General features: G+C 39.4%; 1 protein-coding gene across 8 annotated transcripts in view; it reads right to left on the reverse strand.

The window, feature by feature from the left end:
• The window catches only part of AKAP13 (A-kinase anchoring protein 13), a 347,162-nt gene that overhangs the window by 40,243 nt on the left and 284,499 nt on the right, over positions 1-22,420 (reverse strand). For all 8 annotated transcript variants that reach the window (XM_032175851.2, XM_032175850.2, XM_032175859.2 and 5 more), the window contains 3 exons: positions 17,411-17,465; positions 14,717-14,849; positions 6,201-6,375 (listed from right to left, as the gene is read on the reverse strand). In XM_032175851.2, the coding sequence (XP_032031742.1) occupies positions 6,201-6,375; positions 14,717-14,849; positions 17,411-17,465 (363 nt within the window). The remainder of the gene's footprint in view (positions 1-6,200; positions 6,376-14,716; positions 14,850-17,410; positions 17,466-22,420) is intronic.

Consider the following 22,420-nt stretch of genomic DNA (forward strand, 5'->3'; position numbering starts at 1 on the left):
AGACAAATCTAATGCATTTTTAAGCTCTCTGCCACAAACCATACCATGTTGTTATGAAGATCAGAGAATAATTATCTGGCCTTTTATTTATTTATTTGATAGATTTCCTAATAGCAGTAGGCAATATGCTTTCATTTTTTAAAATTCTTCAAAAAGGTCTCAGCACAGTGGTTTATGGGAACAGAGTTGATCCTTAATCGGATTCCTCTGTACTTAAAACAAACGGCCCAGACTTCAACTTCTTTCTTTGCTACAAGGAGGCATCAAACCAAAGAAAATGAAGTTAAACCCACATGACTGGAAACTATCATCTATCTATTGCTGTATCTTTTTTTTAACCCATGCCACCAACCACCACAGATCTTTGGCGAATGGTTATATACTGTGTGTTTTTTATCTTTTGGAAGAAAAATAAAACAAACCATTAGCAAGGCTAACTTAAGAAAATCAACTTTATACAATGATAAGAGGAGTGGCCATGCCAAACTGAAATGAAATGACAGAATATCAAAGGACTGCCTACACAGAAACGAGCCACCGTTGTGAGCTGAGTCATATGCAGCCAGGGCTCTGACAAAAGAGGTCTTCCAGTACTTCAGTCCACTGATCATCATTTGGGAATAGGCTGAAGACTTCTGACTGTTCTGCCTACGGATGTGAGCAGCAAAATCTAACTGGGAAAAATGACCTGATCCTTCTCCAGGACACGAGTTGAGGAATTACCTTTATGGATAGAAATGTACAACTTTCTCCTATCATTTCAAGTCTAACCAAGAAAATGAAAATAAAACAAAAAACAGTTAAATATGAGCAAATTTAGAAATGCATGCTACAAAATTCTTTCTGCAACTTTAAACTTCTTGTTTAAAATCTTTAACAAGGGCGACATGCCAAAACCCCACCTCTACAAAAAACACAAAAATTAGCTGGGTATGCTGATGTATGCCTATAGCACCAGCTACTCAGGAGGCTGAGGCAGGAGGATCACTTGAGCCTGGGAGGTCAAGGCTGTAGTGAGCCATGATCACGCCACTCCACTCCAGCCTGGGCAACAGAGTGAGACCCTATCTCTTAAAAAAAATTATTTTATATATATATATATATATATGTATGTATTTTTGTTTTGTTTTATTTTTTGTTTTTTTGAGATGGAGTCTTGCTCTGTCACCCAAGCTGGAATGCAGTGGTACGATCTTGGCTTACTGCAACCTCTGCCTCCTGGGTTCAAGCAATTCTGCTGTCTCAGCCTCCTGAGTAGCTGGGATTACTGGTCCATGCCACTATGCCTGACTAATTTTTTGTATTTTTAGTAGAGATGGTATTTCACCATGTTGGCCAGGCTGGTCTCAAACTCCTAACCTCAGGTAATCCACCTGCCTCAGCCTTCCAAAGTGCTGGGATCACAGGCATGAGCCACTGTACCTGGCCAATAAATAAAATCTTTGGGGGATTTGAGACATCGCCCTATCTGGACTAAGAGTGCTTATATGCAAAAGGCATGTGAGATGTTCTTGGTAGCTGGTGTAATAACCACAGTGCTGATGTACAGAACAAGAGGAAAGCCACAAAAAAGAGCCAAATCATCTCAGCTGAAGTAGCCCCAGCAGCAGTTTTCTTAAGAACACTGGTAAACAAAAATGAAACAAAATGAAAGTGTTCTGCTTAAAAAAGAATTGCCTTTATTGCTTAGGGTCTTTTTTTTTACTTTCCTTTTCCCTAAGTAATAAACTTCCTTCCTTTAATCAACTATATGTATTTTATTCTCTCATATAAGCAATGAACTATAAATGCCAGAAAACTGTCTGTCTAGAGAGCAACTTTCCTGATTAAATCAGAAGCAAAATCTAACCATCACACACATTCTAAATTCTTATGTTTCCTACTTAGATTGCAGCTGGTTTACTTGTTTATTTTTTTATGTAAAAGAAACATCCTACCACAAAAGTACTGAAATGCTGCTAGCACAACAGAAAATAAATCAGCAATAATCTCAGTATCATTTTACATCTGTTTAAAGCAAGCAAAACAGAACCACTGGCAAGACCCCAAACCTGAACATAACAAATTCCTTAATCTGAAAGACCCCACTAAGTCACTAAGCTTTTCAAAGAACAAATTATTTGTGGCAGCCGGAAAGAACAGCTGATTATTCAAGGACAGCTTTACATAATAGAGAAACAAGAGTTGAAAAGACATTCCCTTATTAACCCTGTTAAAGTCACCTAATCCTAAAGCAAGAGTAGAGTTTTGGCTGAGATAAAAAGTCCCAGTTTCTTGTATAAACCATCATAATATATCATCATGATGGACTATATGGCTGATCTTTCTAACCACAAGTCAAAGGTGACTAGGCAGTGCTGAGGGTATGAAGCTCTAGCCAGGGGTCAGCCAAACAGGATTACACTTAACCACAACGGGAAGCCACTGTCTCCTAAGGGCACAAAGGTTTCCTAGGAGGTAAATGACTAACTGCATGGACGCTACATTTCCTATGACTCCTGGGAAGATCTCGGACATGAGAGGCGATGGAGGGAAGTGACAAAAGATTCTGGGTCCCCAAATTACTCATATTTTCTACTTCCTGCCAAGATAACACATGGGACTTCATACATACAAACATTCAGCTTCTTCAGGAAGCTGAAGATAATAACCTATTACTTTGGTTCCTTTGAGAAGATGACTACTTACTATTTTGTTGCTTTCAATCCTTCTCACTCTCTTTTGTTTTTCTGAGTCAGAATTTTGCTGTGTCGCCCAGGCTGAAGTGCAATGGCACAATCTTTGGCTCACTATAACCTCCGCCTCCGGGTTCAAGCAGTTCTCCTGCCTCAGCCTCCCGAGTAGCTGGGGATTACAAGCGCCCGCCACAACGCCCAGCTAATTTTTTCTATTTTTAGTAGAGATGGGGTTTCACCATGTTGGTCAGGCTGGTCTTGAATGCCTGATCTCGTGATCCTCCTACCTTGGCCCTCTGAAGTGCTGGGATTATAGGCGTGAGCCACCGTGCCTGGCCTACCCCCTTCTTTTTGTAAGAGGCAGGCTGCAGACCGTCTTACATAAACCTTAATGCTGTCACCAGATGTTGAGACTATTTCTACATTACTTCTGGAGTAAAGTGGTATGCAAATTAAAGAATGTATTTTTGAAACTTAGGTGCATATTAGGGTAACAGTCAAGCCCAACGTAAACTATTCCTTTTTGCTGTCTGATTCTTTTCAGTTTAAACCTCAAATACGGCCAGGCGCGGTGGCTCACGCCTGTAATCCCAACACTTTGAGAGCCTTAGGAGGGTGGATCACCTGAGGTCAGGAGTTCAAGACCAGCCTGGCCAATATGGTGAAACCCCAACTCTAATAAAAATACAAAAACAATTAGCCAGGTGTGGTGGCATGTTCCTGTAGTTCCAGCTACTTGGGAGACTGAGGCAGAAGAATTACTTGAACCTGGGAGGAGGAGGTTGCAGTGAGCCGAGATTGCACCACTGTACTCCAGCCTAGGTGACAGAGTGAGACTCCATCTCAAACAAACAAAAAACAAACAAACAAAAAACCCTCAAATATGTTAACTCTTTTTCCTGGTTTTTGCTGAGCAGGTAGAACTAAGATAATCTCTGATATTTGATTAGATCAAGCCATTACCAAAAATCAAAGAATAACTAGCAAAGTTTATTATGACCCCTGTCCCCACCGACAGACTTCCCAAACAGAAAAGACTTTAGTCTAGTGATAACACACTGGACTTCACGAAATGACATGCCTCCAGAAAAAGCAAATTCCTTGGGTGACTTCATATTTAAAAAAGTCCCATTCCACTTATAAACACTATTAGCACAGAACCGGTAGCCAATCCACTATTTCACTGGTTTTCCAAAATACTAGAAAAACTCTAAAAAGTCTTATATGAAATAAAATATTAATATACTGTGTTCAAATATGTAAAATAGTACAGATTTATTTTGAGTTGCAATTTCAATATTTACTTTCAAAGTTAATGAGAACAATGAAGTAGCTGTGATGAACTAAAAAATGTGAGATCAGAGGTACATGACATTTGCAATTCACTTATCTACCATAACCTCTAATTTCTTTCTATATTTAATTTTGAGTACATGATACAGAGAACATCTTAACGTTCTTTATGTAGACAAATAACCAATATTAGCAGTTTATTTTTTTAATGGCTTGCCTTGCAATCACAGTATAATCTTCAATTAATTAGAGATGGAAAAATGAGTAGGTAGGCTGATAGCTAAAGCTAGTATGTTGATGTTAAAATTTGGGAATTACACCTTTAAGAAGGTATGTTTTTATGTAGTTTTAAATATACATAAATTCAGAAATCTGTGGAGCTTCCAAACACCTGACATCCTGAAAGTTACTGCGCTATCCATTAAACTATTTAATTACTACACAGAAGTGTGGCTGAGAATCTCAGACTCTCAAACCTTTCATACAGCTTTCCCCAGTCAATACCAAACCCTACACAAGTGATTTTCCATGGGTACGTCTGGCATCACTGGGCAATGGAAGTCTCCAAGAGGTAACCCAGATCTTGCTCTCCGGAAGTGGTTCTAGCACATATGACACTGATAGCATAAGGAGTCTAATAACGTGTGGTGTCCTAGCTATGTGTGCTTCATCATCCAGGGAGTCCGGTAAAAGAGAATTTCTATTATGTTTAACTAGAAGACCTATCAAGAAAGCAAAAATGGGTTTAGGATGCCTGTGCATTCTCCTACATTAACTGAATATTTTTGCTATCTGATAAATTTATTATATGCCAGTTACAGGTTTAATTCTGAGTGATAGTCTAATGTAGACAAAGACTTAATACAGCCAAAGAGGGCAAATTTCAACTATTTGTAACCTAGAAATAATGTATATACACAAGTCAATGGCAATACGAGGCTAAATATACACTGGCATATATTAGACAACTTCTTTTAGCCTAAACTTAAAATTGCAAAATTAGCTGGAGCTAGTCATGGAAAGGTACAGCCACTCATTATAACCATAAACCAACGGTTCTTAAATCTATTGTCCTCTATAGCACAAGATTCTTTGGGTCTTCAAAAAGATTGTCTATAACTTTCAACCTTAAATCTCCTGATAATGTTTTACGTCACAATACAGTACTGAGAGTTGGTAGATCAACTATACTACTTCTGATTCAAGCTGGTGCTATCAATAACAGTGGTAGAACAACTCTCCTTAAGGCTTATAAGCTTACTCTGTTCTGGTAGTAATTCTGCTTTGTCCATTAAATTCTCAAATCAAATACCAACCTATTTTGTGCCTTCATCAGAGATCAGCTGATAAATAACTAGAAAAACCTTTGAAACTATCAGTGGTCCAATATTTACATTTTGTTTTTAGACATACAAATAATATGTAAGCACATTCTTTAAAAATTCAAACAATGGCCGGGCGCTGTGGCTCACGCCTGTAATCCCAGCACTTTGGGAGGCCGAGACGGGCGGATCACGAGGTCAGGAGATCGAGACCATCCTGGCTAACACGGTGAAACCCCGTCTCTACTAAAAATACAAAAACTTTAGCCGGGCATGTTGGCGGGCGCCTGTAGTCCCAGCTACTCGGGAGGCTGAGGCAGGAGAATGGCGTTAACCCGGGAGGCGGAGCTTGCAGTGAGCCGAGATGCGCCACTGCACTCCAGCCTGGGGGACAGAGCAAGACTCCGTCTCAAAAAAAAAAAAAAAAATACACCTAACCTTCTGGACATCATAGCTTAGCCTGGCCTATCTTAAACATGCTCAAACACTTATATTTAGACTATAGTTGGCCAAAATTATGTAGCACAAAGCCAGTTTTATGATAAAGCATTGACTATCTCATGTAATTTATTGAATACTGCACTAAATGTGAAAAACAAAATGAGTGTACAGGTACTCAAAGTACAGTTTCTACTGAATGTGTATTGCTTTTGAACCACTGTAAAGTTAAAAAAACTGTAAGTTGAACCATCTTAACTTGACTGTATTTGAAATTGGGGCTGTCTGAAAAAAATATAGGCTGTATGTTACATATCTAGAATTTCTTTTATCATGTCTAAAGAAAGGTATAAAAAGGGTTACTTCTCCAAATGAATGAGGAACAGATAATGAGTGGGGACAGGAAACTAGAAATGAGCTTTCCTGAGCCAAGAGAGTTCCATCTTATGAGAAGAAGCAGCATGTCTCTTACTTGCACAAGTGTAGGCATCTTTGTTGGTGAAGGGCTTCATGCACTGGCTACAGCTGATGGGACCCACAACAGGAATGGAACTGAAAGTGTGCCCATTGACAGTCTTCTTATCTTTCTCCTTGTCTTTAGAATCTTTCTCCTTCTCCTTAATCTTATCTTTTTCTTTTTCCTTTTCCTGCCGAAGAAAAGAAAAGAATGCACAGTTAATTGAACACTGGAGGGCCTTTTCCTTATCTGGGCACCCAGATGGCATGTGGTCAACAGTGGCTGGTGACTATTTTGGACAGGAGTGAGAAACAAAGTTCTGGGCAAAGTGGTTTTGTTTTGTTTTTTTTTTTTTTTAAATTAAGGTGTTGGCATGCAAACTACATTAAAAAATTCACACGAAAACTGGGCAGGCGGAACAGTTCTGGCAGTGGCTTATTCATTGGTTACTTCTACCGACAGACACAATACCCAAGGGCCAGCACTGCAAGGAGGCTTCTGATGCCCTTGCAGTGTGCCTTGCACAGCCCTTCCTCAGCTGGCTACAGCACAGTCCACACAGGAAGAGAGCCATGGGTTTAGGGCCAGCTTTAGGCAGACGGCAGAAAAAAGGGTGGTAGCAATTCTGGGATCAGCCTGAGGGAGAGAAAGATGCCTGGGTGGCAAGAAAAATTACCGAGGCTCCTCTCTAACTTTCTCACATCAATCGCATATCCCTAAGTGATGGAGTACCTATGAAGTTTCCTCCTTTACTCTAGTTAGAAATATTAAATATGCCCCACATATACATTTTCAGTTTCTGCTAACTAGAAATTTTAAGGTTTATAAATATTAACTTTGCCCTAATTTTCAAACTGGCAAGAGGAGACTCATAAGAAGGGGAGGCTGGAAAACCGTACAGTGGTTAAGAATACGGACAACGGTACCAGACCTCGGTTCAGATTCAGGTACTACTACTACTACTACTACTGCCACCACCACCACTACCACCACTACTACTACTCGGTAATAGCGTGACCCTAGGTAAATTATTTCTCTGAGCCTTAGTTTTCTCATTTCTCAAATGGGAATAATCACAAAAGTACCCATCTCATGTTTTTTAAAACATATGACAATTAGGTGAGATAATACATTTCTAAAGCATTTTGTACAGTGCCTGGCACACAGTGAATACACAATAACACTTAGCAATATTATTAATTATTCATAATTTACTGGAAATGAGTTTCATTAGCTCATTATTCTCCTAAGCCAACACAGAAAGGTATTGCTTGCGGTAAGGGAAAGGAAGTTTTGATGTGAGCAGGGAAGATAGAAGAAATAGGGGAGTGGCTAAAGGACAACGGTGCAGGGCAGGGAGGATAGGAGAATGCACGGATGACAGGAAGGAGCCTTGTTAATAATTTTTCTCAAAAACCACCTTTGTTGTTCCTCAAGCTAGTTACCAACAGGGTCACTTCCTTTAAGAAAACAGGGTCCCAAGGAAAGGAAGACCCAAGGCTTAGTAGCTCACTCCTCTACCCTGAGTACCTAGGGGTGCAGGAAGTCAGGAAAAGCAGGCAGTGTCCCTAGGTTGGAAGGATAAGCTTCCTACACCGTGCTCTGACCTCTTTTGTGAAGCTCTTTTCTTTCCTGTGGTCTTCCCTCACTTGTCAGAGTGGCAACAGAAACTGATACTCATCTTGTGCTTCCTGTGTGCCCAGCCACTGCCCAGGTGCTTCTACTTACTGAGCAGGCCATAACCGGGCCAGGTACAAAGCACAGGGGACACCAGCAAATGAGAGATCAGACTGGGTGAACAGTGGGGGCACTGGGCTGGGAGTCAGGAGCTCTAAGTGCCAGATTACGTTGGCCATGTCACCTCAAGAATACTGCAGGAATATCAGAAATGTTCTAGAGACAGACTGAAAGCAGAGGACTCATATGACATCAAGCCTCAATCTAAGAGAGGTTGTTATCAAAGCTTACACAGTCATGAAGAGGAATGGAAAGGAATTCAAACCTTGAAAACCTGAAGAACTACTGATGAGTGGTGGGTCCTTAATTAAATATCTAAAGCAGTCAGGGACATTTCAGGTGGACACCATCCTTAGGAGGCCAGGACCATGGGGATGTAACCATGCTCTCCATAAAAGGTCCTTTGGAAGCACTGTTTGGCAGAGTACTTGGCTGGCTAATCAGTATCAAAGAAATAATTTCCTTTCAAACCAACTGGACTACAAAGAACTACCATTCACAGGGTAGGAGGTTTTACCTATTGCCAATACTATTGTTATGTCCTAAAAAAAATCCAGGAAAATGGGTGTCCCAAGTCAGTGATCATGACAACTACTAAATGCCTTACATTTTGAATCAATGTCTTCTACATACATCATTTCGTCTGACTCAATAACTCTGAAGTGGGCAGGGTGAGCATTATGCTTCCCATTTTACAACGTAGAGGATAAAGATAATAAATAACAGCTAAAAATCTGAACAGTTACTACATGCTAAGCACTGTAATAAGCAATTTACATGTATTTTCTCACAACAACCCAATGATAATACTAGGTATTATCTCCATTTTACATCTGAAGAGATTGAAGCTTAGAGATGTTTAATAATGCATTTGAGGCCACACGCCAATAACTGCTCAAGCTGAAATTAAGATTCAGATCTGGCTGACTGTAAAGCTCAGCTCTCACACACTGCACTATGCTGCCAGGGACTGGAGAGGTTGGTTGACTTGCAAAAGGTCACACAACAGATGATCAGCACAGTCAAAATGGGAACCCAGGTCTTCTGACTTTCTGTTAAGAACCCATCCACTGTAATGAAATGGTAAATAATTGCTAGATCTATGGTCATGTGAAGTCTTTTTGTTAATCAAATACATATAATGAACATCTAAGAGCCAAATTACTACACTTTTGAACTATAAAAAACAATGAGAGAGGAAGGGAGAAAAACTCCTTCACTTTACAAAACAGGAAGCTGTTCTGAGTGAAAATTGGTAATCGCTAAAGTACATAAAACTTTAGTAATAATCAACAACTAAGTTTGGGTTTTTTCAAATAATTTCTTTCTTTCAACTAAATTTTGCTAAAGTTTTTTCCATGCATAAAATGTTAAATGGAAAAGCATCTGATTTTTTTGCTCAGGAAAGTTAAATTATACTTCAATCGTTTAAAAAATTTTTTTATGGCAATCAGCTTATCCTCTCAAGCCTTGCAATGCTCTTCCAACCTGAATAAATAAGAAATAGCTTCCTTTTCCAACAATCCAAATTAGTTCTTCCCAGGATAGAAACAAAACAAAACAACCAACTCCACTGGCTCTGTGTTTACTAGAATTTAGTGCTTTAAAGAAGTCAGGCTCTTACCTCCCCATGCTTTGGTCCTATGAATCTCACTGTTATGTGGGGTACTTCATGAAACCGACCCCATTTTATCGACATGACTTGACCCCCATGCCAGGAAACGTGCTCTCACAGAAGCGGGGGCACATGCCGTCAGGGCAGAGCTCAGCAGCTTTGAGCTGCCATTAGTGAAATCGTAAGAGGAAGCCAGAGACTGGTTGAGAAAGGGAAGGAGGGAGGGCTGAGGCTGCTTGTTTCCTTAAGACAGTCTTAACTGTTTGAATGCTGCTGGTAAAGCCAACAACCCTTGTTACAAAGGATACAGGAAATGAAACAAGACCTCACTGCCCCCAAAAACAGTGTGTGTGGACCGTGCTTAAGCAGCAATATAAGAACTCTAGCAAGGTTTGAGGCCAAGTTTTTACATGGGAAGTTAAGGAACACATCTTATCTATTTTAAAGTAGACTCCTCATTTTATAAAATGCAGTGAGTTTCATAAGAAAACTTTTTAGTGAAGTCGCCTGGTGTAAAGTGGTGACTAGTTATTTTCTGAAGTTTGACTTTTCCATGTTTAACAACTGGCAAAATGCTTTAGCTGTGTGCTGGGGAAACAGGCTAACGGTATTTAACAGGGATAGATGGAGGTAACAACTGCACTAGGACGCTATCAAAGGTGATCCTTCACTTTTCCAAAAATACCGCTTTATACATGTAATTACAATAAAAAGAACACTCTGGACAACTGTGAAAACATGATATGATCGAACAACTGTCATGTTACAGATCTTTAATCAAAGAAGGAATGAGAACTATATTTAAAATTAAGTCTTTGTAAACACTACTCTAGGAGGCACTTCTGAAAGGCCGATGGGTACAGCTCTTTCTTATACAGACCACAGGACCTAGGAGCTGTAACTGAATGTCCTGTTACAAAGTCATGTAGTATACTTGCAGCTGTGCAGGAATTTAACCTGTGCACTCAAAAATACCTACTTCAAATCAAATAGATTTGTCTAAAACATTTCTAACCACCTCTTGTTTGTCTACAAAGAGGAACGCTTAGTATTAGGTTGGTGCAAAAGTAACTGCTGTTTAGAAAAAAAAAAAACAGTGTGATGGGATGGTTTGAAGAGGGTCATCCCACACTCCCTTTGTAAACTCCAACGCCACGCATATGAGTGTTTAAATACTCTGTAACATGCAAAATTACTTAGCAGGAAACAGCACTATCTCTCAAAATACTCAGACAAAAGCAGAAACTGTCAGTCTTCCTGCTATACTTCCTGTTTAGCACCCACCCCCGCCCCATCTTCCACAAACACATTCAATATATTTATCTAATCACTTATGCCAGTCGGTGATCATTTTCAAAAGGACATAGGATCAAGGACTCAATTTCTTAAGTTTATATACAAAACCCAGTGCTCCAGACAAAATATGTTACCCTCCTAGGAATGTGAACAGTTTACTGCCTACTGGCTTTTGGCTTCTTTGGACATGTTTAAGAACTGTTTATCATCACAGTTATACAACTGAATGGAATATATCTAGGTTAATCACTATAACCTATTTTCATAAAGATATATATATCATGCAAAAGGAAAGCAGACATTTTCAAATAATCCTTAGAAACTTTTCTAAGAGTTACAGGTGGCATTTTAATATTATATTCAGTAGATGCTTAAATTTTTCCTTTAAAAGATGTAGGTCTAGTTTTATTGTATGGTGGATTAATAAAACAATTGGATCAGATGGTCTCTCAGAGCATCTATTTAAAAAATAATTTTTAAAAACTGAAAATTTATCATTTTCACAGAAAAATCAGTGTCAATATCCATAATAGCACTTTCAATTTGTTAACATTATGGAGAAGTAACATTATTCAATAGTTAAGAACGACATTAGAGTTAGCATCACTATGCTAAGAAAATTTAATATTCATTAATTTTTACGTTACCATTTAGAAAATACAGTACTTCTGCATGGTAAAATGCTATGCAGATATATAGCATAGTGAGGGTATTTAACACAAAATATACTGCTTTACTATTTCCCCTATTTCCTTCCTTTCTCTCTCTCTCTCTCTCTTTTTAAGAGACAGGGTCTTGCTCCATTGCCCAGGCTGGAGTGCACACAGCTTACTGCAGCCTTGAACTCCTGGGCTCAAGTGATCCTCTTGCCTCAGCCTCCTGAATAGCTAGGACTACAGGTGTGCGCCACTACGCCCAGCTAATTTTACAATTTTTTTGTAGAGATGAGGTCTCACTATACTGCCCAGGCTGACCTTGAACTCTTGGTCTCAAGTGATCTTCTCATCTCAGCCTCAAAGTACTGAGATTACAGGTGTGTACCACTGTGCCCCACCCCCACCTTTTAAAAAATCATCTTTTGCTACATTGACAAAAGCCAAGCTGTTACAATTTTATTTAAAAGTGAGCTAATAACAACTCACTATAAAAGGTGACTTACAGTTGCCACTAGGACACTCTAAACACTTGGTAATGGGAAATGGACTACAATCCAGGGTTACGAATTTGTAATTTTTTGAGTTTCCACTGCTAAAGACAGCATGACCCCAAGAGATCAAATCTTGAAGCCAAGTCTGAAAGAGGAACCAATCTCAATTGCAAGAGAGTGTTGTCATTTTGACAAAGGAGATGATCAGAGGCAAGAGGTCAACTGATACTAAAAGTTTCTACCAGTGATCACAGATGTCGGTCTAACACAAAATATGTTTTCTCCTATCCTTTCTGCTCATCCCCTCCTGGCAAACTCCAGTCCTTTCGGATTAAAAAGTTAAAAGAAAAAAATTACACTGTATAGAAACATTTTGTTTAAACACAAAATGTTGAGTACTACTTCCTGGAAGTCAGACAACAGGAGGTTGTGTGACTTGAAGCATACATCTCTGTGCCTCAGTTTGTAAAATAAGGAGGCTAGGCTGAGGGCTGAGACTTTTTTAAAGGTCAGGGTCCAGTTTCTAAATTTCATCTTACATTGTGTTTTTTTCCCATCATGTGTATGTTTTACCTTATCCATGAGATCAGTGGTATATTCAGTGCTCTGTCCTAAAACTCCATGACACTGGGGAGATAGCTAGAAAGGGGGAATCTCCACTTATTTATTGGTCTTCCACGAAAAACTTGTTTGAAGACAAGATTCAGTAGTTTAAAAGCAAAATAAAAAACAACGAAAACATTTTGAATGCATCCAAACCAGATCATAAAGTTTTTCAAGGTCAGGACTATGAGCTTTAGTTCTCTTAGGTGCCTGTTAACACCTAGCGGAATGCTAAGACTATACAAGGCATTTAATAACACTTGGCTAATTTATATTGATCTGTCCAAGGGGATTTTCTTTTGTTGATACCAACTAGTATCCAAGCCAGCAGTGGTACGTAAAATAGGTAAGGCTCTATTTTAAGCATGGCTGCCAATATGTAAATATGTAGAATACTGGTAAAGCAGTATTCTTTGACCTTCATTTTTTTTTTGAATTATAAAACAAGGCTGAGTCTGAAGTTAAATGTGTGATTATGCTAGAAATAATTTGCTAGACTCTTTGCATCTCTCCCTGATTGCCTGCTTTCTCTCCATTCTGTACTTGGACAGGAGAAATGAAGAGAAAATACAATTCTTGTGGCAGGTTTTGTGGAAAAATTTCTTTGAATGTATTTGCTAAACCAAGAGATCTTACAAAACATGGTAAAATACTTTGGCTATATTTCCATCAGCCCACTGAATCGATGGCTTAGTGCACCTTGTTTTGTGACGGAGGAGGCAATGCCCTTTTATGACAATATTCTTGAATTCAATGTTTATTTCCTTACTTCTAAGTATGCATGTATGTACATGTGTGTATATATCTGTATGTGCAGGTATATACTACACACACACACACACACACACATGCACGCACGCACACACACACACACACACACAATGATTCCTTGCAAGAGTTCCTTAACTGATTTCAAATTTTTATCTACTTATGTCTTTATTTTGTTAGAGGGTGTTGTGGGTAGATGAATAGGGTATGAGAGGCAAAAAGTTTTTCCGCATGGACTTGAAATGGAATCAGTTTTGGTTTAGCACTGGGAATCAGTATAAGAAAATGAACTTCTTTTCTCCCTTTCTTTGAAAATACATTTTTAAAAAAGATTAGAAATATGTAAAACAAAACATTAAGCGTAGTTATCTCTACGTGGGGTTATTCCAAGAGATTTTCATCCTTTTACTTTTAGATTTTGAAGATTCCCATAATGAGCATGTGAAAAATAATTAGACAAAAAATGTTACTTTAGGCTGGGCACGGTGGATCACACCCAGGGCTTTGGGAGGCTGCAGCGGGAAGAGTGTTTGAGGTAAGGCATTAGACTGGCCTGGACAAAACCGCAAGACTTCATCTTTACAAACAAATTAAAACATAGCTCAGCACGATGGCGCATGACTGTAGTCCTGGCTACTCGGGAGGCTATGGTGCGAGGCAGGAAATTGCTTGAGCCTGGCAGTTCAAGACTGCAGTGAGCTATGGTCACGCCACTGTGCTCCAGCCTGGGTGATAGAGTGGAGCCTTCTACACACACAGACACACACACACACACACGGTTTAAACATTTATTTAATCTCTTAATCACTAAGAGAATATATTCTAAATACTCCTAATTAGAAATAGATCTAAGAAATCATATTAGTCTTAAAAGTTCTTGTAATCTTCTGTGGGATAATCCTTCCCTCTAAACCCAAATATAAATATTTTCAATCCTTTGATCTTGGCATAAAATCCTTCTGTTGCATTTAAACTGATATTACAGATTTAAGCACTGCGGTTTAAGAGTATGGGATTTGAAACCAAAGAGATCTGGTCTGAACTACTTCTTCACATTAGAGGAGCATCCTCGGTAAGGTACATCACTTTTGGAAAAGACAGATAATACCTACCTGACAGGGTTGTTCAAAGGGTTAAATAATATATGGAAAGCACTTAGCATATAGTGAAAACTCAGTAACTGGTAGTTCCACTTCTTGCTATTTTTCTTCTTATTATTTTCCTTAAAATATTAGGCAATTTTGGAGAGTAATCCTGAATTTATTTCCATTTATGTCCCCATGATTTAACCAGTTTTGGTGTGAATGCAGGCTATGACAGGATCCTACTGAGGTGATCACAAGCAATGCCCACAGTGATACTTACTTTGCTCTTCTTGCTGCTGGACATTTTATTCTTGATGTAGCTGAATGTACGACTGACTTTTGTTCCACTCTTCCATTCAGAATCTTTCTTGGAGAAGCTATGTGGCAGTAAACTATAGTTCTCTTCTGTTATACTAAATAAAAACAAGAAGATCGATTTTTTCAAAGGGCTACAGAAGTTAAATAAAAGTGAAGCAGAATAAAAGGTAGATGAAGGCTGCTGAATGGCTTTCTATAGAACAGAGTATGCCACAACGCCCAGGTTCTGTTATCAAAACTTGGCTAAGTTTCCTTAGATCCATCACTAATGTTTTCTTGTTCACTTGTTTGTTTTGGAGACAGAGTCTTGCTCTGAGTGGTGTGGTGATAGCTCAGTGCAGCCTCGAACTCCCGAGCTCACGCAATCTTACTGCCTCAGCCTCTAGGGTAAGCTGGGACTAAAGGCACATGCCACCATGCCTGGCTATTTTTCAAATTTTTTTTGTAGAGATAGGGTCTTGCTATGTTGCCCAGGCTGATTTTGAACTCCTGGCTTCACACAATCCTCCCACCTCAGCCTCCCAAAGTGCTGGCATTACAGGCGTGAGCTACCGCCTGGCCCATTTTTAATGTTTTAATTATGGATTTTCAGTGACCTCATGTTAAAAAGAGCCTGTCAATTATTCAATAATTATTTTATGTGGAATCTATTCATCTATAATAGCACTCAATCTGCTAACTCCTTTGCAACAAATGGGTGCTTGAAAGGAAACCCATATATGTAGCAGAATGACAGGGTACCTGTTAATAGGAGTTGCAAACCAAGGAATCTTACGACTGGCCACATACCCAAGTTCCTTAACGGTAGAGATCACAACTTTTTTCTAGCCTTTGGCACACGGGACAATCAGGACTGTGGACTGGTCCATGCAGCTAGGTTCAATTTTAGGAGGGAACGTACTGAGCAAAAGGCAGAATTGAGGCACAGTGTTGAAAGATCAATTTTAGGAGTTTTATGTAGATTCAGATTTACTGATCTACCTGTTCAAGAAGCCTACATAAAATCTAAGTCCATCCAAGATGGACATGTTCTAACTTAGGAAATTTGCAATGGTTAATTTTCTTAAATGCTGGGCATTTGGGGCAGGTGCGGTGCTCACACCTGTAATCCCAGCACTTTGGGAGGCTGAGGTGGGCAGATCACAAGGTCACGAGTTCGAGACCAGCCTCGCCAACAGTAGTGAAACCCCGTCTCTACTAAAAAATACAAAAATTAGCCGGGTATGGTGGCATGTGCCTGTAGTCTCAGCTACCCGGGAAGCTGAGGCAGGAGAATCGCTTGAACCTGGGAGGCGGAGGTTGTAGTGAGCCGAGATTGTGCCACTGCACTCCAGCCTGGGCGACACAGTGAGACTCTGTCTCAAAAAAACAAACAAACAACAAAAAAACAGCTGGGCATTCAAATAAACAATCTGTTATATAGAAAAGGCATCCATTTATACTACTTTGCTTAGGTGTTCTAAAATAGTTATTTTAGACGTTTCCCACAGAACAGCAGTGATTGCCTCTAGGGCCTCTGTGAGAGGGCAGGTGGCAGGCAGAAGCAGCACCAGAAGGGGTCCTGTCAACAGTCAGTTTATTTATATATGCGTTGTTTACAAAATACAGCATTCTGTTTTTAAGATAAGAGGGAAATGGTATGAAAACCATTGCTCTAGAAAGGAGAAAGAATAAATAAGCTATAAAAGCAGTGCAAAGAGAAGCATTCATTGCAAGGGTTCTGAATCAGAATCATAACTGATGCCTCTGTGAGAAAGAAGGCAACTCAGAAAAAATTAAAGGGCAGCCATAGGAACCCCAATTATATTTCAAGTAGAATATTCTGTCTCATAAGCATGAAAACCTAAATAAAAATAATGAGTCAGAACAGAAATCTTTTGCTTGTTGTCAAGTAAAGAATCAATTTGTGGCCAGGCACGGTGCCTCACGCCTGTAATCCCAGCACTTTGGGAAGCCGAGGCAGATGGATCACCTGAGGTCGGGAGTTTGAGACCTGCCTGACTAACACGGAGAAACTCCATCTCTACTAAAAATACAAAATTAGCCGGGCGTGGTGGCGCATGCCTGTCATCCCAGCCACTCAGGAGGCTGAGGCAGGAGAATTGCCCGAACCCGGGAGGCAGAGGCTGCAGTGAGCCGAGATCGCGCCATTGCACTCCAGCCTGGGCAACAAGAGTGAAACCCTGTCTCAAAAAAAAAAAAAAAAAAGAATCAATTCATTTACTTCGACAGAGCTATGTATCATTTACATGTATACAGAACAGCTTTAAAGCTTAAAATAGCTAAGAGTATTATTGCACACACCCACAGACACTAATATGAAACAAAATGTTGTTAGACTGTTAGATTTAGGAATTAAAAATCCCCATAAGCAAACGGTGCACAAGTTCATAAAGTCAAATAATAGTGTACCCTCACATCAATAAATACAACCAATTTTTATCATGAGGACAGTGTAATTAATAAAACTACTGAAGACATTAACTTTAAGATACAGCCTTCGTGACAAAACCACTTTTAATCATTATTCCAAATTTATCACTCAAAGAAGAACCCAATAAGCTCAATTAACTTAGTTTACGTAATTAAATGGCCTAAGAGATTTCAAATTTTCTTCATTTTATTTCTTGAAAAAGGAGTAACAAATTTATAGTACCTCTCAGTCAGATTAGCACTGGTATTGTGGAAGGTACTGTGGAAGGGCCGTGAATCTAGAAAACAAGGCAGAAGAAAAGTTAGAAGCAAAAAATTTAACATTGATGACAGGTAGAATATTTATAAATTCACAATGACAGCTAAAGCAAAAACAGCATGTGAAAGTCAGCACATGGTACCTCCTCCTTCTAAAGGTTTGAAAGAAGGAAAAATTAAACTTGAAACCCTCAAATTAGAACCAGAAGTAGGTAGTGAATTTCTCATAAAGAAAATAAGTTTAATCCAGGATTCAAGTATCTAAAAAGACTCCAAATAACTTTTTCTAATGCTCAAACACATATGAAGCATGCTTAATTCCAGTTCTTATCAATCTTCAGTTTGCACAAACCATCCTTCTGAGATGACATCAGAATACAGAATAGGAAATTAAATGTCATATTTTATCCCTGTTAATACTGCTTTTATATGTTTCTGTAAGATCTAACTCATCTCTAATATTTTCATGAGAATTGCTAGAGATAGATTAGCAAACAGGAAAGAGCATCAGAACTGGCTTATCAAATCTTGGCCCTGTCACTAATTTGGGATGAGACCTTCGGATTTCATTTCCTCATCTGTGAAATGAGGGAGATAAAACAGATGGCAAAGTCCTTTCCAGGCTAATAGAGATAAAAATGAATGAGGCAGATACATACTTCTTCCTTCCACAACTACTGGACCATAAACTGCCGCAGGTCATTACAATTCTAAGACTATGTCAGATACGGCAATATGAAGAAAAAAACAGAAGGAATATTATTATTTTGATCTACCACATGTTAATAAAGATTGAGTTACTGAAGACTTAGATGAGAGCAAGGCCTCAGTCATAGTGATAAGTGATTTTCAGTTTTCAGGAGATCAGTTAGAGAACTATTTCCATGTATATTCCAGGGAAACAAAGGTTACTCTGTAACACTATTTTAACGATTTAGACAAAACACCTTCCTTTTTCCTTGAGGTTGGTTTCAAGGATCTCTGAGATTACTGTAAGCAAAACTTTAATCTGATAGAGATTTGAAGATGTTCTACTACCAGATTACCAGCATTTGGGCCAGGCACAGTGGCTCATGCCTGTAATCCCAACACTTTGGGAGGCTGAGGCAGGCGGATCACTTGAGGTCAGGAGTTCAAGACCAGCCTGATCAACATGGCAAAACCCCTTCTCTACTAAAAATACAAAAATTGCCCAGGCGTGGTGGCGCATGCCTGTAGTCCCAGCTACTCGGGAGGCTGAGGCAGGAGAATTGATTGAACACAGGAGGTCAAGGTTGCAGTGAGCCGAGATCACGCCACTGCACTCCAGCCTGGGTGACAGAGCGAGATTCCATCTCAAAAACAAAAACAAACAAAAAAACCCCCAGATTACCAGCATTTGAAACTCTTCAACTCTCAAACTCTTCTAGATTCGGAACAGAAATCCAAAACTGTAGTTATTATTTTTATTTATTATTATTACAAATTTTTTTTAGAAACAGGGACTCGCCATGTTGCCCAGGCTGGTCTTGAACCCCTGGGCTCAGGCGATCCTCCTGTCTCAGCTTCCCAAAGTGCTGGGATTACAGGTGTGAGCCATTGCACCTGGCTAAATTTAAATTGCCAACAGGTAGGAATAATACATAAGAAACCTTAAAACAAATTCTAAGTCTTCAAAAGATTGCCTTCCGTATTTTTTTCCTTTTTCCCAATTTGGGGTTCTTCTTCTATTCATTTCACTTACAACACATGGTAACAACAGCCAGGTAAGAGGGAAAGATTAGCAGAATAAGAATATCTGGGATCCATCCCCAGGTTCTGCATAATCTAGGTATAAAATATCAGCATTTTAATCTCATGATGCCTTAGTGTACTTAAAAAAATCAAGAGGATAGTTTAAATCAGTGGTTTTAAAACTTTTTCTGCCCAAGGAAACTTCAGTGATATAAGCAGCATTAAATTTTCTAAGCTTGCCTGGATTCTATTATACATTTAAGCAATTACCTAGTAAGTTACCACCCTAGTAATATGAACTAAATAAAAATAAAATTCATAATGCAGAAAAATATCAGCCAACACAAAGCAAGGCCAATCATAAGCTTCCAGCAGATATCTGTGGAATAGATTAAAGACTGAACACACATGTGATTGTGAAAATATAGGAGAATCTATGACTCCTATATTTTCAACTTTTCCACTGCTAAAAATTTTAGTTAAGTTACCATGACCTTTTAGATGTCCCGGTATATTACAAATACTTTGATTTTTTTTTTGAGATGAAGTCTCACTCTGTCACTCAGGCTAGAGTGTAGTGGCATGATCTCGGCCCACTGCAACCTCCACCTCCCAGGTTCAAGCGATTCTCCTGCCTCAGCCTCCCAAGTAACTGGGACTACAGGTGCCCATCACTATGCCCAGCTAATTTGTTTTTTGTTTTTTTAGTAGAGACAGGGTTTCGCCATGTTGGCCAGGCTGGTCTCAAACTCCTGACCTCAAGTGATCCCCCCCTCCTCGGCCTCCCAAAGTGCTGGGATTAGAGGTGTGAGCCACTGCACCCGGACTATTACAAATACTATGAAATGAAACAGCTTTGAATTTCTGAATACCCAAAGTTAAGAGTGGATTTTCACAACTTTCCTTCTATTACAAATGGGATCATCTTATTCTGTGTCTATTTTTCAAACATCTTTTATTAGTGAAAAATATACCAAATCCTTAATAAGGCCTCCATTTAAAACCAAATTAACTAAACTGTCTTAATGTGCATAAGGCACTTCCCTTTAAGAATAGTGTGAAAATGCCAGTTTGAGAAACAATATTACTGAAACTTAGAATCAGCCAGTGGTAGGGAATTAGGGTGCTTAATCATACGGGTATGGTAATTGTCTCAGACTCATAATACTAGTTATATAAAAACAATTTTATTTAACTTTCTATTATAAGTGGTCTCTCCATTAAAAGCAATCCTGGAATATTCTAGAAATCTTGCACAACTGAAGACTGTAATTTTCATGAAGGGGGAATTTCTTTCTTTTCCAAGTTTACTAAAATTGATACCTTGTAAAGTTTTTATACTAGGCATTATCAAGGAAGAATGTATTCATCTGAAGCCTAGCTTATCCAAAGAACTAAAAAGAAAAGTTCAAAAGGAGAGAGAAAGTAGGAGATAAATACATATATAACTCCAGCCGGGCACTGTGGCTCACGCCTGTAATCCCAGTACTTTGGGAGGCCGAGGTGGGAGGATCATGAGGTCAAGAGATCGAGATCATCCTGGATAACATGGTGAAACCCCGTCTCTACTAAAAATACAAAAAAAATCAGCTGGGCATGGTGGCGGACGCCTGTAGTCCCAGCTACTCGCGAGGCTGAGGCAGAAGAATGGCGTGAACCTGGGAGCCGAGATCGTGCCACTGCACTCCAGCCTGGGCGACAGAGCGAGACTCCATCTCAAAAACAAAAACAAAAACAAAAAACCGTATATAACTCCCTCCCTCTAATTCATAGGGTCTAATCTTAAAGAAAAGGTATTTTTAAAGAAATGGTCTGAAAAGGAGAAGAAAAAAAGTGTAACAATAGCTTTTAAATACCACAGATGAACATGTAGATATCTGTCCCATGAGACAGAACAAAACAAGGAAAATAAAACTTACATTAAATGGTCAAATAAAAAGTTTGTGAAATCAGCACACGGTATTATTACAAAGAGTACACAATGGGATGGGAACACATCCCCTACACCTTTGAGGGTATCTGTGTGCTAGAAAGATTATCTTGTGCCCTGGAATCAGGAGGCCAGTGGCTCAGTGTTAGTACTATACAGAAGACAAAAAAATGTTCTATCCAAACCAATTCTCAAAGGCAAGCATAAAGACAAATGACTTACAAAGGATGGCATGCAAGAGGCTAAAAGCCCCCAAACAATTTCTTAGTACCAAGCCTACAGCATTTTCTGAGCTGGTCAGACCTTCAAGAACAGTCACTGGACACCAAAGTTGCTTACTTACTATGCAACTCCTCCTCCTCATCACTCGAATAAGAAGAGCCAAGAGAAAAGAGAGTTTTAGACTTAAGGAGGAGCGGAGAGATGCTGATGGAGATCCGCCTTGCTGGCCACATCTGCTGCTGAGCTGAGAAGGAGGTTCACAGAAGACATTAGAGCATGCACGGATTACTCCAGGGCCTTCAGCATATGGGGAAACAGTATAATGTCAATGGCCTATGTGGTTTCGGGAAATGCTGTCTAGGTGAATGATGTAATAATTTGTTTACATTCTCATCTCCATTTCTGAATATACAGAATTCTAATGCAGTTTCTAAAAAATTTGGCTAATAAATACATACCTGTTAGATTATGAAAATAAGAATAATCACAATTCATACCTGGGGTTCTCTTCCTTAAAAGTATACTAAAAACATCTAGTAGTGGTGTTCCTCAGGATTTTATATCTGGCTCTCTTCTCCCTCACCCCAAATCTCCTCATTCACTCTACCTCTTAACAACAATCTGCATACAAGACACTGGTGACTCACATCTTTCTAATCTGGAAGCCAGATCTCTCTGTTTAGCTCTAGGCTCATTCCTCTCCCTGCTCACCTGTGGGTGGATGTTCCACAGGCAGCTAAAGCTCCAAAAGCAGGTAAGTGAACTTATCTTTTCCTGCAGACCTGTTCCTCCTCCTGTGTTCCTTCATTTAGTGAGTGGTACCAACATCTAACTCATTAATCAAGATGGAAACCTGGGCACCATCCCTGAATCCTTCTATCACACTTCACTAGGCTTTTTCACTTTGTCTTCCAGCTCAACCTCTATTCCTCCCCTATTGCCACTGCTCTCTGCCTTGGTTCAGGACACTGTCTACTACTGTAACTTGAATCCTGCAAAAGCCTTCTATTGGCTGGGAGCGGTGGCTCACGCCTGTCATCCCAGCACTTTGGGAGGCCATGGTGGGCAAATCACAAGGTCAGGAGTTTGAGACTAGCCTGGCCAACATGG

The sequence above is a fragment of the Hylobates moloch genome, unplaced genomic scaffold, assembly GCF_009828535.3.
Source record: "Hylobates moloch isolate HMO894 unplaced genomic scaffold, HMol_V3 SCAFFOLD_14, whole genome shotgun sequence".
In the NCBI taxonomy this organism is placed as follows: Eukaryota; Metazoa; Chordata; class Mammalia; order Primates; family Hylobatidae; genus Hylobates; species Hylobates moloch.